We start from the raw sequence: 17,673 nt of genomic DNA, 5'->3' as shown, positions 1-17,673 counted from the left end.
TTTACAGAACTTATATATAATAACAGTAATGAAAGATTTTGTAGGTATTCTTTGCGTACAAACATCTTTTTTACGTTCAGTATTTCTCTTCAACAGACCATTGAGCGAAGACCAATCTTTTGTTATAACTTTATTTATTGCAAAAAGTAGCAAAATATTTTTGATGCATGGCTATTTACATACATTTAGCATGAGATTTGCATAATCAAATGTTTCGAGGATGTTGGAGGATAGTTTATCTGATACCTAATAGCAAAGGTAAGTAGCAAAAAAAATATCGAAGACTGTCTGTTTTCGATGCATAAAAACTAATGATTACACTTACGTTATATTGTTTTTAAAAGTCCGAGCGAAAAAAACATCGGTAATTAAAATAATATATTTTAAAATGAACGTCAATAAAGTTAATTTAAAACAATAGTAGCGTAAGAAAGTGGATAAATAAAAAATGCAAAATAGCGTTTTGGAACACATGTCAAACTAACGTGTAAATAACCGCATAAAATAACGCTTCAATTTTTATTTAATGTTTTTTTAACTAGATATTTCCTCTAAAGAACATGTCTTCACCATTATGACAAATTTTCACCGTGCAATACCGACATTGATTTTTTGGTATTTTGGCACACTCTGTCCCATTGTGCAGTGTGAAAAACGTTTGTATTAGAGACATCATAGAAACTTCAAATTCTAGATTAATGTGCTGATCATTTTTAGTAATAATAAGTATGAATTATAGAAATAAAAAGTATGACTTTTTGCTTTAAACGTATTTTTAGGCTCTCTGTACATAAAACTCTTTTATTATGTTTTTTTGTTTTCGAAAAAAGAATCGATCTTAAAACTTAAGCATAAAATAACGTTTTTCTTAAGAGATTAAAAGCGTCTTAATCTCTTAAGAAAAAGATGTTTATATGGACTGAGATAAACATTTTTTTCTTAAGAGAGTTTGCTTTTAATTTATATGTGTGTTTTATATAGAACATTTGTTAAAAAATAAATAAACAAATAACACATCATAAAACAAAGTCTTAAAATACTTTATTATTATAAAACGATTCAAACATTTTTAATTATTCAAACATTTATATTTTGTAAAATTGGTTGTTGATTACACGAAAATGGAAAACTGTCCAAACCGATCGGTGACTGCATCCATTGAAGAAGATCTTGAATAGTTACAAAAAACACGTCGCTCATCTTTCGAACATCATTAATAAATCGCATGACAGCTAAAAAAAAAAAAAAACGTTTATATTACTAAGCAAGTCTTAAATTTTATCAATTATTTTTTTATGTAAACTTTAGATCTCAAACACGATTTCCACGTACAGTCAATCTAAACCTATAAACAAATATTTTTCGGTTAAAAAATATGATTTTACCGTTTTTTCTGAACGGTTTGTTGTTAAACCAGATTGAATCTGTAAACATCGAAAATGGTTGTTTGTTGTCTTCGTAGTGAAGCTTAAAGTTTGCCATGATCATTTGATAGACACTTTCTTCATCGTCTAAGTCAAAACAATCACTCATTGTTGAGCCGAATTTCGTACCTAATACATCGCATTGCCAAGTTACAATGGGAACCTCCCACAAACCTGGGTAGAAATCTAAAAAACAACACTAGTATCAATTTTCAACATTAAAATACATATTTAAAAGAGTGCAAACAGTTGATCAAAAATATTTAATCAACTATAAGTTCGACGTTTATTTAAAATAAATATGCATAAACTAAAGATGAAACTCACTTTTTGGGCAGTTTTTCATGTAACAGTTTAGAGGTGGCAAATAGTCAAAAGTGTACGGCCACCATTTTACTCCAGGAAACGTTACCAACGAGCTGTCGTATAAAAAACCATTATCTGCTAAAATTTTAAACGTAACTTCTGTGCTTTCAAGATACGGGTTTCTCCAGCCTTTTGTTATCACACCTACTTCAGATTGTATAGTTTTTAGTTGGCCAACAATTTCTGTCTCAAGCTCTTTAATGGAAGCCTTAAAAAAGTAAAAAATGATTCAAATAGTTTTTTGGAAACTAAAACACAAAGTTTTGTTTTATATAAATGCAAACAAAAACATAAAAACAAATATTATAGCCTTAAAAACATACAGTTGCGCTCCACCACTCCGCGGGTAACCTTTGAGAAACTGAGTGATCAGCAATTTCATGGCCTAAAAAAAGTTAATGAACCCATTACTTGTGACTGTTCAAAGCATAGTTGGTAACCAATTGAATTAGTTGTTACAGAAAAAAATCTAAGTTTACTTTTTAAATTAAACAAGTTTATTTTTATAACGCGCACAAATCAAAGATGTTTTAAAAAACATGTTTTAAAAATATACTTATTTAAGAAAAAGTTTTTATTTTAGATTTTCCTAATTCTTCTCTAAAAACGAAATAATCTGCAATTATCTTTAATAAATTACCGCTCTCGTGTAGTTTTTTAACTAAAGTGTAATTGACATTTTCTCCGGATACAAAAAAAGTGGCTTTTATTGGGCATCCATTAAAGTCGGTTACACCTTCAAGCAAATCTGTGTGAAGTTGAAAATTTTCTGATGTAACGCTGTCACCCATGGTCAACAAGATAATTTGCGGTGTGTTATTTTTAAATAAACCCCAGGAATGTCAGTACCAGCGCATCTGCACGTTGGTAAACGACAAAGTAACGAATTGCACGCAGCTAAACAACAAAAATTGACATTTAAATTTTTGGCATTTCAGTCGAAAAGTTAAAAGAATAAAGATTTCAATATCAAGTTACCAGGCACACTTGTTGATGAAAGTTCTGCTTCTGCTACGTCTGTTGGTAAGATGTCGTTTGCTGCAGTTGACAATTCCACGGCCACTTGTGTTGTGACAGCGATTAGAACACGCGCCAAAATTGCTAGAACAAGCACTTTTCTTGACATCTAAAGTAAATATCGTATAAAAAATGTATATTCAGTCATAATAATTGTAATTTAGAAGTTTTTTAAACGCAAACACAATGATAAAAAAAGGTTCTTACCGTGATAACGTATTTAACTTATGTTTAACCAATAGATTATAACTTGAATCGTGTTTATCATCAACTTATAGGACTGAAACGGAAGCGTTTACTTCATATAAAGTTAACAAATAAAGTAGTTGTTAAACGCGTACATCCAGAATGAATACCATACAGAGTCATTACTAACGGAACCATTTGTTTTTGAAGTACTTAAATTTAAACTTGCAACAAAATATATTAGCTGGTTTTTCCGATTTAACTTTTAATTTTTTTTCAACAATAATTAGAAGAAGTAATTTACTGTTTAACACTTACACATAACCGCAATAATTTAAAATATAGTTAAAAAAAAAAAAGCTTTATAACTAATTTGATAAGTTTAAGTACATATATATATATATATATATATATATATATATAATATATATATATATATATATATATATATATATATATATATATATATATATATATATATATATATATATATATATATATATATATATACATATATATATATACATATATATATATATATATATATATATATATAATATATATACATATATATATATACATATATATATATATATATATATATATATATATGTATATATATTAGGGTGTTCCAAAAACGGTCTTGCTTTTCCCCCAGGATATCTTGCAAGTTTTTCCCATTCTTTTAAGTCATTAAGACATTAACAAAAATATTTTTTTAAATATGAACGAAGAACTTATAAAAATTTCGATTTGGTTTAAATGCAACAAACTAACCTTAAATATTGACAAACCAAAGTGGATCCTTATCCACTCCTCAACAAAAAAGCGTCTTTTGCCTAATGATTTACCAAAACTTTATATTGATGAAGTAGAAATAAAAAAAGATTCCGTTTTAGAATTCCTAGGTATTTATCTTGACGAAAATATGACATGGAAAACTCATATTGATTATATATCAACAAAAGTTGCAAAAAGTATTAGAATCCTCTGTAAGGCCAGAAATTATTTAAATAAAAATAATTTAAAACAACTATACTACTCATTTATTCATAGCTATATAAACTATGCAAATATTGCCTGGGGAAGTACAGGTAAAAGTAAATTGCAATGTCTTTACCGCAATCAGAAACATGCAATACGAATAATACATTTTTTAAATTGTTTTTCAAATACAAAACCTTTATTCAAAGATATGAATGGATTAAACGTTTTTGAACTTAATTTGTATAATACTTTATGTTTTACGTTTTGTTGTATGAACAACCCTTTATTAAATGTTTTTAAAGATCTATTTACCTTTAAAGTAAAGAATAAATATAGTTTGCGAAATAAAAACTATTTAAAAGAATCCTTTAGTCAAACAAAGTTTAATCAGTTTTGTATAGATTATCGAGCACCTTATCTCTGGAATAAAATTGTCCAGCCTAATTTTGATTCATCTATCTCTTTTTCAGTTTTTTAAAAACAAATTAAAGAATATTATTTTTTCAACGGATAATATATTAAAATATTTTTGAGATATTATTTTAACGATTTATTATTTGAAATGTTTTGGATTTTTATTTTGTCATAATCTATTTGTATTATTTTATATTTTATTTATATTGTAATTTTTGTATGGTTCTGGCGACAAGATCGTTATGATCTTCTTCCAGATTCCAAGTTTATATATTTATATATTACATGTAAATCACGACATGTAAATAATGTAAACTAAAACTAAACTTAATAAAAAAATAAAAAAAAAAGTCCCTTAAGGATAAAAATTAAAGAGCTTTAGATGTTATAATTTTTTTGTTTCAGGTTTTTTTAATATTTAAAGAAATATTTCTTTTTTTATATAATTTTCAAAACATTTTTACTGCCGCTAATAGTGAATCGAAAGAACACCATTTAAAGATCTTTGGATCACTTTCGCTCATAGGCGTTAACATGAATTTTTAGTTGAAATCTTTTAATTGAAATCTTCTTAAGTTGAAATCTTTTAAAAAAAGTGCCTTAACCCACTTTAGATCCTAATTCTAATCGGTTCTGACGAATTTTAACAAATTATTGTTGTTTAAATACAATATCTCTATCAATTTTTTCAAAAAAAGCTAGAATTCTGACCAAGAAAGAGCACATTATTTAAAAAAATTGCCATTAAACGATCAGATTAGATCATATTATTTAACTATGATGTTTATTTCACCTAAAAAGCGTCTATTTAGAATCTTATTCAAATTTGGACAAGCGATATTAGTATGATAACAGGTAATATACTTATTTTGAAAATTCTTCTTCTTTTCATATAAAAAATAACTTAACTAAATTAGCTTTTCAAAAAACTTGGAGATTTCCGCTTTAGAAAGATTGTTTGTAAGTATTGGCTCATAACAATATTTTAAATTCCACGAAATTAATTCTTGAAGATTAGTAGCGTCAAGCTTTTTCTTTGAAGATATTCTTTTTCTAACAGCAGTGTCTCCAAACTCATTGTTTCCTCTAATTTGTAAAATCTTATCAACAACAAACTTTCTTTCAATTTCGTTAGGGCTAGTCAAGAGTGAAACCATAATACAATCACTATAACTTTACCAAGCCCCAGTTCGTATATATGGTGTGATAATATTCACCACGTTGACTGGGAATGTCTTAAGAACTTTAAGTTGAAGCAAAATGTGTCTCGGCCCGTCCTCCAGCAGATGTTTGAAATATAGAAATTTTAAAATGAAGTTTAAAATACTTTTTGGCACAAAACTCAACTAATATCTTCAAGATCTCCAGCTCACTGTATTTAAGGTTATGATTTCTTGTCCACAAAAATATCAAAGACATACCTGTTGTAAGCCAGCAAGAATGAGACAGTGACCCACATTTGAAATTTGCGAGATCCGGAGAAAGTTTTCCGGACTAATAGCATTAAATATCTATAACTCATATAAGCATCAATAGATTAGCTTTTTATGCTTTTCTCATCAAGTTTCGGAAGTTCTTCTTCATTTGGCAGGAGTGTACAATTATAATTTACTGTCATTCATTTACATAATTAAGATTTTTGCAAACTGATCCTGTAAATCCATCCTTGCTATTTGTCGGACGATCAAGTAATATAGTTAAATGTATTAGCTTGAGTTCATTTGTATGTTTCATGCAAGTCGTCCAATAACATATAAGTCCTAACATTTTTTCATGATGAGCATAAATTCCCCCTGACTTTACTATTTATAATCACATAAACCAAATTGCATAGTAGAAATCGCTTTCTTTTTAAGCCTCTGGTTACGAAGCCAAAGAAGATCAAGAACAGGAATTTTTTTTGTAATAGAAAACATGAACAATAAACATGTGCACCTATCTTGCAGTTTTTGGGATCATTGCAAAATGATACTTCCTCTGCACATATATTGATTGTATAAGTACATGCTATGATATCAAAGAGACTATCGAGGTTATTAATTATTTTGTTGGTTGCTTCTTTGGATGGTTTTGCGTTTTTCAAAAACTCGGATATTTTAATACATAATCTCTCTATTTTTTACGCGAGCGATTTTTCCGAAATTGTAACTGGTGCTTTAAACTGACTATTTGCTTTGAGCCATTGAGCTGTCATCAGTTTAGCAAGTTCTCTTCTTAGTTATTTTGTAACAAAGTTTTGTTTTCAAAAACTCTATTTCTTTTTCTTCCTAAAAGATAGATATAGGTTTAGTTATTTTTCACGAACAATTTATATTATCAAGTATATATTTTTAACATAATCACTTTTGAAAATATTTTAAAAGTTCTAAAAAAAAAATTAAAAGCTAACTTTTAGAAGAATTCCCATTTGAGTTACTGATCTTTTTGTGGGTACCTCCGACAAAACAGGCTCTCTACCTTTTCCAACAAAACTAGTCAATTCAGATGCTGAATTATGTCTAGTTTTCACATTTGATGTAAAATCACTCATTGTTAGTACTTTTATTAAAAATAAAAAAAATAGACATAGTTAAAAGTATTTGTGATTAGAATCTTTTTATAAAAAAAATTTATAGTATATAAACGAATAAAATTCGTTTATATAAGCAAAAATTCTGATTCTTTTTTTTCTTCGTTTTGAATATATCTTTCCTTAACAAAAGCAACACGTATTTAGACTATTTAATATCAATTATATAGTTAATATTAAGTATTAATTCAAATAATAACTAAGATAAACATCTTTTTTTTTTTGTTAATTCCCCGAGAAACAAGTGGAGCGCGGTACTACCAGGGACGTGGTGAGGATTGAACCTTTCGTTTATAAAGCGAGCGCTCTACCGCTACACCACTACCGCATTCACTACATCTACTACCACTACACCACTACCGTATCTACTACAAGGTATGTATGAGTATGATTAATATGAACGCGTTATAAAAACAAATTTTATGATAAACAATATAAATGAATAAACTTTTATTTAAAAAAACTTAAAATGACAAGTCACACTTATTACTTTTATTATCATGAGTATTTTATAATAATATTTTGTTTATACTTTTTATTTTGCTAAAATGAATAGATGAAATTAAGCAGATTGGTAAATACAGTTTTAAATCGTTTTATAATTTAATTCTTTTAATTTCAAGACAACTTCAAAATTTTCTTACAAAACAAAAAAATTAAGCATTTCAAATAAAAAACAAAACAAAAAACACAAAAACTGTACCACATTCTTTTCATTATAGCTTTTGACTAATATTATTAAACCCGAGGTACCCGAGGTACCCGAGGTAAAATAAAATAAGAATAATTCTTGAGCGACAAATAGCAGCTCAATAGCAGCTATAACAGCATCAAGTTTATCTAAATTATCAAAAATCTGTGCCAGAAAAACTCATTTAAAAAATGTTTAATGCACTCTCAGTCCGATCACCCAAAAGTTATGGTTATTTTACAAAATGTGAATTATGATAACTGGAATTAATTTTACAATGTAAGTATTACTCACCTTGAAAATTATTAAGTTGTTACAACATATTCTCAAAAAACGGGTAATTTTTTATAATAAACTATAAAATGCACAATAGTGCAGCAGATTAGCATAACATTTGTGCAAAAGTGGATAAAAGCATGGAATATATTTTACACCTTGATAATAAGTATGCAATGCATTTAAGATATGGTGGCACGTTGAGTTAGTTGGATTTTGTTCGTAAAAATCAAAATTGGATTCTGTTTTTATAATAAAACGCAGATCACATAAATTTCAGCACTAGTGTATTTTATAAAATATTTGTATTATTTTGTATATATATATATATAATATATATATATATATATATATATATATATATATATATATATATATATATATATATATATATATATATATATATATATATCAAATAAATTTTTTTGTTTATAAATAATCTTGTTTTTATTTAAGTTATTATGTTATCAGTTATATATCCCAAAACTTCCAAAACATTTCTGGTCTGCGTTTAGTAAAATACGCGAAATTTATTTTGTTTAGTTAAACAATAACGTAAGAATAATTAATTTATTTATACTAGCCTGCGAAGCTTCGAAATTTATAATGGAATTGGTTTTTGATCAATCGATTCGAAATTCGATTCAAATTTAAAGAAATAATTCAAGTTTTTCGAATTCTTATTTGTTTTGTTTTTGTTGTGCTTTTTTTTAGATATTTGACGCTTTAGTGCTATCAAAGTAATTTTATTTACCCGTAAATACCTTTTTAATCAAACGCCAACCAGGGCAAGAAGCAGTTTAAAAAAAAGTTTATTCAAATATTTTTTTATGAAATATATAATATAAAAGAATGCTTAAAAACTTCAGATGTCGAGTATATATATGATATATACATATTATAATGTGTATATATATGATATATACATATTATAATATATATATATATATATATATATATATATATATATATATATATATATATATATATATATATATATATATATATATATATATATATATATATATATATATATATATATATATATATATATTATAATATGTATATATCATATATATACACAGGGCCGTATTTAAGATTTTGCCGCCCGTAGGCAACAAAATTTTAGCGCCCCTCCACCACTTTGCTTATAATTAAATTTAAAACTAGTTGGTAAGTAATACTACTAATACTAATTATAGGGATTTGTGGTGTCTGTATTTAGTATTTAAATAAAATAAAATAAAAAAAAAAAGCTAATGCAGTGGCCTGGTAAATATTATTAATATATTTAAAAATGTAAAAAATAACAGAATAATATAGGTAATAAACTAATAAAATATAATATAAACATAAAATATATAACGTCCTATCAAATACATTATAATATAAAAATCATTACTTCAGTTTTTTTTTCTTCCTTGTTTTGCCGCAAATGTTTTTATCACATCTGAGTAATTTAAGCTCTTTGTAAGAGTAGCTTCTATGTTAAGAACTGCAAGACTATTAAGTCTTTCTGAAGACATAGATGAATTAAATATTTTTTGTTCTACGGAGTGTAGAAAAAGACCTTTCGGTTGAACAGTTGGAGGCCAAATTACAAAGGAACATTCTAAAAGCTACATCAACTTAAGGAAAAATTGTAACTAATTGTTTTTCTTTTATAAATTTACTCATATCTAATAGGGTTTTAGGAGATACACTTTGAAAATGAACACATTCATTTTCAAAGGATTCATCTAGATCTTGTTTGTAGATAGTTTTCAATTTTTTTTCATCTTCACGTATTTTTGAAGGGTCTAGTTCATATATTTTTAAAATAAAGCTGTATTTAGATATTATACTGTCATAAGCAGATTTTCTTTTGTTGAGTTCGACAGTTAAATTGTCACATATGACATAAAATGTATTAATTTTAAAATTGTTTTGGCTATCAAATGTATGACCAGGATCATTGGATTCATCAAAATGTTTTTTTTTGTTTTCTTTGTTTATTTTCAAATTCCGGTACTTTATTACAATCTATAAATTTTTCTTTTGCTGCGTCTTCATAGGTTTGAAACATTTCTTGTACAGATTTAACATAAGCAACTAATGAATTATATAACTCAGCATCGTCAATGAACCCAATAAAACGTTCCACTGGTTCTCCATTTGGTAATACATACCTTATAATAAAAGAAAGTTGGTCAATGTGAGTTATATCTGGGGTTGAATCAATACTAATTGAAAAGTATGTTGCCGCTTTGACTTCTTTAATTATTGTTTCTAGGACTTTTTCTGACATTATACTTATGAACTGCTCATAAGTATAAAAAGATAAATATGATGTATTTCCTTTACCAGGATTCCCATATTTACTTATATGCTGAGACAAAAAAGGATCATATTCTGCAACTAATTCCATTGCCATAATAAAATTACCACTATTAGCAACAGAAGATCCATACTTTTCTTCAGTTCCTCTAAATGGTAATCCATGACTAGCTAATGACTTCACTACAGAACATACTTGAGTTAGCACATTAATCCAATAACTTGTCTCTATTTTTAATTGACGAGTAATTGTATTGAATATTGTCTATTCGGCCTAAATCAGTTGCCCGTTGTTTCATTTTGTATACACAAATTTTATGTCCTTCTGAGTTTTCATATTTTATTAATTTTTCTGGATATTTCCAATTTGAGAATCCTTTTTTAGAAAAAACAGTCTGGTTTTCAAACAAATAACAAGGGATACAATACACTGATCCATTTGTTTCTGAGTAGGATAAATAATCTCGTTGGCATGTCTCTCCATTGACTAATACAGTTTTAAACCAATCTTTATTTAAGTACCTATTAAAAGTCCAAAGACCTCCGGATTTATGTACAACTCTTTTTTGGAATGTGTAAAATCTGCATTTATATTTTGGCTGAATCCATTTAACTTCATTATGAAGTTATTGTATTAATGTAATTTTAACTAAATTAATTATTTTAAAAATGTATTAAATGTAACTAGAGAGCTAGATTATAAAACATAAAACTAATAGCCGACAGTTGCTAAAAACACTTACCTTTTATTTCTTGTTTTGAAAAAAAATCAAATATTTTTTGGAAGTTTTGAAATACTATTTTCAATTTTCAATTTTCTTTTTTTGTTTGCGGCTCCGCTAAGTTTTTTTCTTTGATTCATTATATATCAATAATAAATATATTAATTATAACTATATAAGTATAATATATTTTACCGTGACCGTGCTCGCCGCTATACTCATCTACGACGGAGGCCGAAATAATATTCCGCAGATTGGGAAACAAATAACAATTTACAATATTGTACAATTGTCAATTACCTAATATTTAGTATTTTGTATTATAATATTATATTTTAATAATAATATAATTTATAAATTTTTCCGAAAACTTTTTATAGTCTCCGTAAAAATTTTGGCGGCCCCTTGACATATTCCAGGGGGGCTATTGCCCCTCCGAACCACCCCTTAAATACGGCCCTGTATATACATACATATATATCATATATACATATATATTTATATATGTATATATATACATATATATATAAGTATATGTATATATATATATATATTTATATATATATATATATATATATAAATATATATATATATATATATATATATATATATATATATATATATATATATATATATATATATATATATATATATATATATATATATATATATATCTGTGTGTATATATATACAGTATCGGACAAAACGAGTGCAACCAAATAATGTTAATTTAGTTTCTTTATATAAAAGGGCTGCATTTTTTCAATTTAGAGAAATAACTATGTAACTGTTTAGAGACAAAGTTCTTCAAGTTTTATTCATCACAAAGTTAATTATTTGTACACGAAAATTAATAAATTATTCAAAAGTATCAAAAAAAGTTGATATCCATCTGGACAAAACAAGTGCAACTCGACAAAATGTTGACCAAGCTGTATTTCGCTATCAATATTTCGTGGCGAATCCTTTGTTGTCGATCACAGCCTTGCATCTTCGAGGCATAGATTCGATCAGGTGATCAATGAAACTTTGTGGAATCACTGCTCAGACCTTTTGGATTTGTTCAAACAGTTGATCCATATTACGAACACCTTCACAATTAATTCTGCGGTTGAAGATCTCCCACAGGTTCTCGATAGGGTTGAGATCCGGAGATTGAGGCGGCCAATCCATTACCGATAGGTGGTTGTCTTGAAACCACTGCTTGACTACAATTGCAGTTTGTTTCGGATCCTTGTCTTGCTGAAAAACCCATTTTATTGGCATATTCCATTCAGCATGAGGTAACATAACATCTTTCAGGATATTTTTATACATGAAATGGTCCATTATTCCATCGTTTCGATGTATTGGACATAGACCGTTAGCAGAAAAACACCCCCATACCATTACATTGCCTCCACCATGCTTCACGGTCTTATGGCAGTAACGTAAATCGAGGCGTTTTCCGGCCGGTCGACGTACACGGCAAGTGCCATCCCTTCCAATGATGTTGAACTTCGTTTCATCACTGACCAGGACAGTTCGCCATTTCTGCACATTCCAATTAATATGAGATGTAGCAAACAGGAATCTTTTCTTCTGGTTTTTTAATGAAATCAGCGGTTTCTTTGCAGAGCGTCGAGAAAACAATCCGGCTTCAACAGCACATCGTCTGATTGTTCGGTCCGATACAGGCAGCTCAAATTGCTTTTGTATCTCGACTGATGATATCCAGGGATCCTTCTTGACGGATCTGACGATCATAGAATCCTCTCTAGATATGGTGGAACGCGATCTTCCACCTTTGTTATCTGCTGCCAACTTCCCCGTCGAACGATATTTGGAACATAGTCTTGATATGGTCCATTTTTTTACGCGATATTTATCACAAATACTTGTTTGTGACATTCCACTTGCGTAATCGCAAATAATTTTCTTTCTTAGTTCCAATCCAAGACTGTCGGGAGCCATTTTTGCACTTGAAGTCATAAAAATAATAAAAATAATCACGTTTCTCAAGGCTTACCGTGTTACATTTGTGATGATACAATAATGCTCTGTGGAACACAACGTCTTGGTTGGATGTGGACTGTATTGATTTAATGAAACACTTGTTGTATTTCACTTCTTGTATTGATGTTCTTCGATAAAACACTTTGATAAAACTCACTTCGATAAACTGTCTTGATAATACTGACTGATTGACTTCCATATACTGACTGAATTACATGTCGATTTACATGTCTCTTATATAGTAAAATGAACCTGTGTGAACCTGTTCTGAAAGATTCAAGATGCTTCTTTTCGATGCTTCTGGAAACTTCAGGATGCGTCTGGATGCTTCTGAATGTTTCTGGATACTTCTGGATGCTACTGGATGCTTCCAGATGCTTCTTCTGAAAACTTCTGGAAGCTTCTGCATGCTTCTGGAAACTTCTGGATACTTCCTTTATTAAAAAACTTATTTTATTCTGGATACTTATTTTATTAAAAAACTTCCGTGACGTTGAAATAGACCAGACTTAAGAAAATGAAACAAACCAAAAAAGTTGCACTTGTTTTGTCCGCTGCAAAATGGCACTTGTCAACGAAAGTCTGCCTGTGTGCTGTCACCTGTCAGCTGATTGCTCATGTCATGGCATGCTATGACTCCAGACTCCTGAACTGTTTGCTGTGGTAGTATATTTCGTTTCGTTTATAAGACATGTAAAATTAGGAACACTTTTTAGCATTGTTCGATGTTGGTTGCAAATGTTTTGTCCAATACTGTATATATATATATCTATATATATATATATATATATATATATATATATATATATATATATATATATATATATATATATATATATATATATATATATATATATATATATATATATATCAGTGGCATAGCTGCATATTTAGCTCTTGGAGCAAACAAAATTAGTGCGCCCCCTCTATACAATTTTGATACAAATTTGCACATCTTTCTAACTTATGCTTATCCAATTTATGTAATTACATAAATTGGATGGGGGTTGCTGACAGTCTTTCTGAAGGTAATAAAAAAAGTAAAAAAGTTCCCTAACATTCTGTGCGCTTGGAGCATTTGCTCTAACTGCTTCAATGATGCAACGCCGCGGATATGCATACATACCGGTATTTTCTGACCACTTTAGATCTTCTTTCAAGGCTAATTTTCTTAAAAAAATTTAGACTTTTTTTGTCAAATATCGCTGATTTCTGTGACGTTGAGGGAGTGTCTAATATAAACCCATTTTGCTGAGTTTAGCTTAGATAACAAATTTTTTGTATATAAAATCTTACTTTTTTTATTTTAGCTTTATTGCTGCGTATTCTGCTCTTAAAATCTCAATAAATTTGCAATATTTACGCATTTTATTGTTATATTGAGAACTCTTTATATACTTTATGTATTATAAAAATGCCTAAAATTTTCTCTGGTAAGTGAAAAATTTGGTACCTTGCTTGTTATTTTAATAATAAATTTTTTCTAGGGTGCGATAAGCTTCGTTATCAATTTTCTTTAGCCTGCCCCCACATCAGACTCGCACCGTAAAAAATATTAGGGGAGGGGTGCTTTTTAAAAATAAGACATTTTTTATGACTTTTATCATCAAAGTATATGCACTGCAGCACCATGCGCACTTACAAGTAACTAAAGCTACTAGAAAAAAAGACAGTACTAGACCTTTTCAAGTTGTAATTGAGAACTTGAAAGTTGTAATTAAGAAAAGAAAGATGTAATTGAGAAATTAAACACGTAATTTAGAAGTCGCAATATTTTATTAAGAAACACAACATATAATTAAGAAATTTTAATATGTAATTGAAAAACCCAACATGTAAATAAGAAACCGCAATATGTAATTTGAAAAACATAAGTTGTAATTAAGAAATGGTAATATGTAAATGAGCATACATTATTTATAATTGCAAGTTCACAATGTAAGCTTAAAGGTCATTATAAAAAATATTCTTGTTCGTGCATTTTAATAAGTTAATAATATCAGGTTTAGCATTTGTATGCACCAGTAATACAGTAATACAGTAATGAAATTGAAAGATCGTTGTGTTATTTGTCAATACTCTATGAACAGAAAGTCTGTTATTAAATTGACTCCGTGCAAGCATTTATTTCACCAAATTTGTTTACACCCATTTCTGAAACAACCAGAAGCACCTTGTCCATTTTGTAGACATGAAATACATACAACTGAACAAGTTGAAAGAAAACATTATGTTTTATCTTCATTGAATGATAGAAGAAGAGTATTAAATGTGCTGAGAGAAATGACGATTGGGTGACTCTGGCGCAAACTTTAGGTGTCAACTATAAGACAGCATACAACTGGGTCCGCAGCGGAAATTCATACTTTATTGGAAGAGGTGTAGTTACCGCCAAAACCACAAATGCCTTTTTTATTACTTTTTATATATTCATATATATTATTATTCATTGAAAACCAACCCATATGGTCGCCTTTACCAAATTAGGATCCAACCTAAAATTACAAGGTAAACTAAGGCAACAAAATTAAAAATACAAAAAACTTCTTTCTGACAATCTATATTATAAACTTTTCTCAATTACAACTTTTATCTTCTCAATTACATCTTACAATTTCTTATTTACAACTTTCATGATCTAAATTACATATTACGTTTCTCAATTACAACTTTCATCTTCTAAATTACATCTTACGTTTCTTAATTACATCTTCCATGTTGTAAATTACATCTTACGTTTCTTAATTACAACTTTCATCTTCTCAACTACATCTCTAGTTTCTTAATTATAACTTTCAAGTTTTCAATTACATCTTAAAAAGGTGTAGATATCTTTTGTACATTAGTGATCTAATCTTATCCAATACACTGCTTATATAAGCAAGGCCGGAACGAAGGAGGGAGGGGGTGATTTTTTGTACAAGTCATGATAGAATGTTCTCTTTTTGTATTAAAAATGTTATGTCCCAGACTCATGACATGTTTTAATTTTATTTATTTTTTGTTCTTTATTACAATGTTTAAGATACAAATGCAAATATACAAGAAAAAAATTACACGTGAAGATATTGTAAAAATAAACAAATCAAAAATAAATAAAGAACGCGGGTACTCAAAGAAGACCATTAGGTCTTGCTACAGAGAACCGCTGATGAAGAACTTGAAACTTAAAATTTATACAAAGTATAAAAGTCGTTAAACAGATAAATTAAATCGTTAAAATAAACTAATAAATTAAAAAATTAAAAGATTAAAAAATACTTTTACAACTAGAAAATATAAACAAACAAAAAATATACAAGTATTTGATTTAATAAATAAAAAAAAGCGGACACTCGCAGAAGACCATCAAGTCTTCGTCGAGAACCGTAACATTGAAAGTCTCATAAAAATCAAATGCATACATACATGGTCAAGTGTATGAAGCCCAAGAAAAATTTAAGTGCATTTATATATTATATACATATATACAATATATACATATTCAGTTACATCACTGCATAAAAAATAAAAAGGTAAACTATTTAATGTTTAAAAGTACAAAAATGCATCATCAATAGACAAAATGGTTTCCTTAAGCTTTTTTTTTAATGAGAGGTGACTCTATTCAAAAGAAAAATCAAAGTGTTTTAAAACTATTTTATTTTAAAAATAGGTGCTGTTTTACTGCTGCTTTAAAGAGATTTGATGACTTCATGCTTTTTATTTCCTCTTTAAGGATCGAATTCCATAACCGCGGTCCTCAAGATAAGATAGAGAAGTCAGTTCTTTTAAGTAAAGTCTTCGGAGTTTTAAAGTTTTGAAAAGAGTACTTCGTTGGGTATTTGTGATCAATGGTGGAAAATTGATTTTCAAAGTATTTCGGTAGCAAGTTGTTTTGCGATTGAAACATAAATAATAAATTTTGGAGGAGGTTCAGTTCATAAATATTTAGAGCTCTAATATCCCTAAATAATGGTTTAGCGTGTGTATATCTGTTAGCATTGCATACTATTCGGCACGCTTGCTTTTGTTTAACGTATATTTTTTTTAGTTCTGAAGAGTATTCGCTTGCCCAAACAATATTGCAACAGTTGATATAACTGTGAATGAACAAATAATATATATTTTTTAAGCAAGTTTTATTTAGAAGATGTTTTACTTTATGCATGATGCCGATTGACTTGGAGATTTTATTTTCGATGTGCAAAATATAATTCTTCCGAGTAAGATTTTCTTGAAAAATCATTCCCAGAATTTTCATTGAATGGTCTCTTTCTATACTAATGTTGTTGATCATAAGTCGGGGAAGTCGAAGTGGTGAATGGTTTTTGAAATAAAACATATTTTGTTTTGAGGATGTTTAAGGAAAGTTTATTAGCTTTGAACCACTCATTTAAGTTTCGCAGCTCGTGATTGACTATAGAAAATATTGTTTTTATATTTGAGTGAGTGAAGAAAATATTCGTATCATCAGCAAAAAGAGTAAAGTTTAGAATTTTTGAAGTTAAATAGATATTCTTCACATAGAGTAAAAATAGTCAAGGTCCAAGAATTGAGTCTTCGGATACACCAAAACTAATTGTTTGTAACCGTGCACATGCTGAGTTGTACGACACTCCTTGTTTCCTGTTATTTAAGTAACATCTGAACAATTTTAGATTGTTGTTTGTTACTCCATATATCTCTAGCTTGTGTAGGAGGATCTTGTGGTCAACTGTATCGAATGCT

General features: G+C 28.3%; 1 protein-coding gene across 1 annotated transcript; it reads right to left on the bottom strand.

The window, feature by feature from the left end:
• Window positions 1–1,077: 1,077 nt before the first annotated feature.
• On the bottom strand, window positions 1,078–2,911 carry LOC124811833 (chitin deacetylase 8-like). Its single transcript, XM_065789445.1, has 6 exons — window positions 2,769–2,911; window positions 2,431–2,687; window positions 2,114–2,175; window positions 1,752–1,998; window positions 1,386–1,610; window positions 1,078–1,232 (listed from the first exon to the last, which is right to left on the bottom strand). The coding sequence occupies exons 2-6, from the start codon at window positions 2,579–2,581 to the stop codon at window positions 1,078–1,080; spliced, it is 840 nt and encodes a 279-aa protein (XP_065645517.1). The 5' UTR covers window positions 2,582–2,687; window positions 2,769–2,911.
• Window positions 2,912–17,673: the final 14,762 nt, after the last annotated feature.

The sequence above is a fragment of the Hydra vulgaris genome, chromosome 02 (assembly GCF_038396675.1).
Source record: "Hydra vulgaris chromosome 02, alternate assembly HydraT2T_AEP".
Classification (NCBI taxonomy): Eukaryota; Metazoa; Cnidaria; class Hydrozoa; order Anthoathecata; family Hydridae; genus Hydra; species Hydra vulgaris.
Note: the sequence above shows the minus strand (reverse complement) of the source record. Positions and strands in the feature narration are given on the sequence as shown.

What these genes read in the sequence shown, in the direction of transcription:
- LOC124811833 (XM_065789445.1), bottom strand. Translation starts at nt 2,581, where the DNA reads ATGGGTGACAGCGTTACATCAGAAAATTTTCAACTTCACACAGATTTG. An exon ending in CATGAAAAACTGCCCAAAAA is followed by an intron (nt 1,611 to 1,751) that starts GTGAGTTTCATC and finishes GTTGTTTTTTAG; the next exon opens with ATTTCTACCCAGGTTTGTGG. An exon ending in CAAACCGTTCAGAAAAAACG is followed by an intron (nt 1,233 to 1,385) that starts GTAAAATCATAT and finishes TTTTTTTTTTAG; the next exon opens with CTGTCATGCGATTTATTAAT.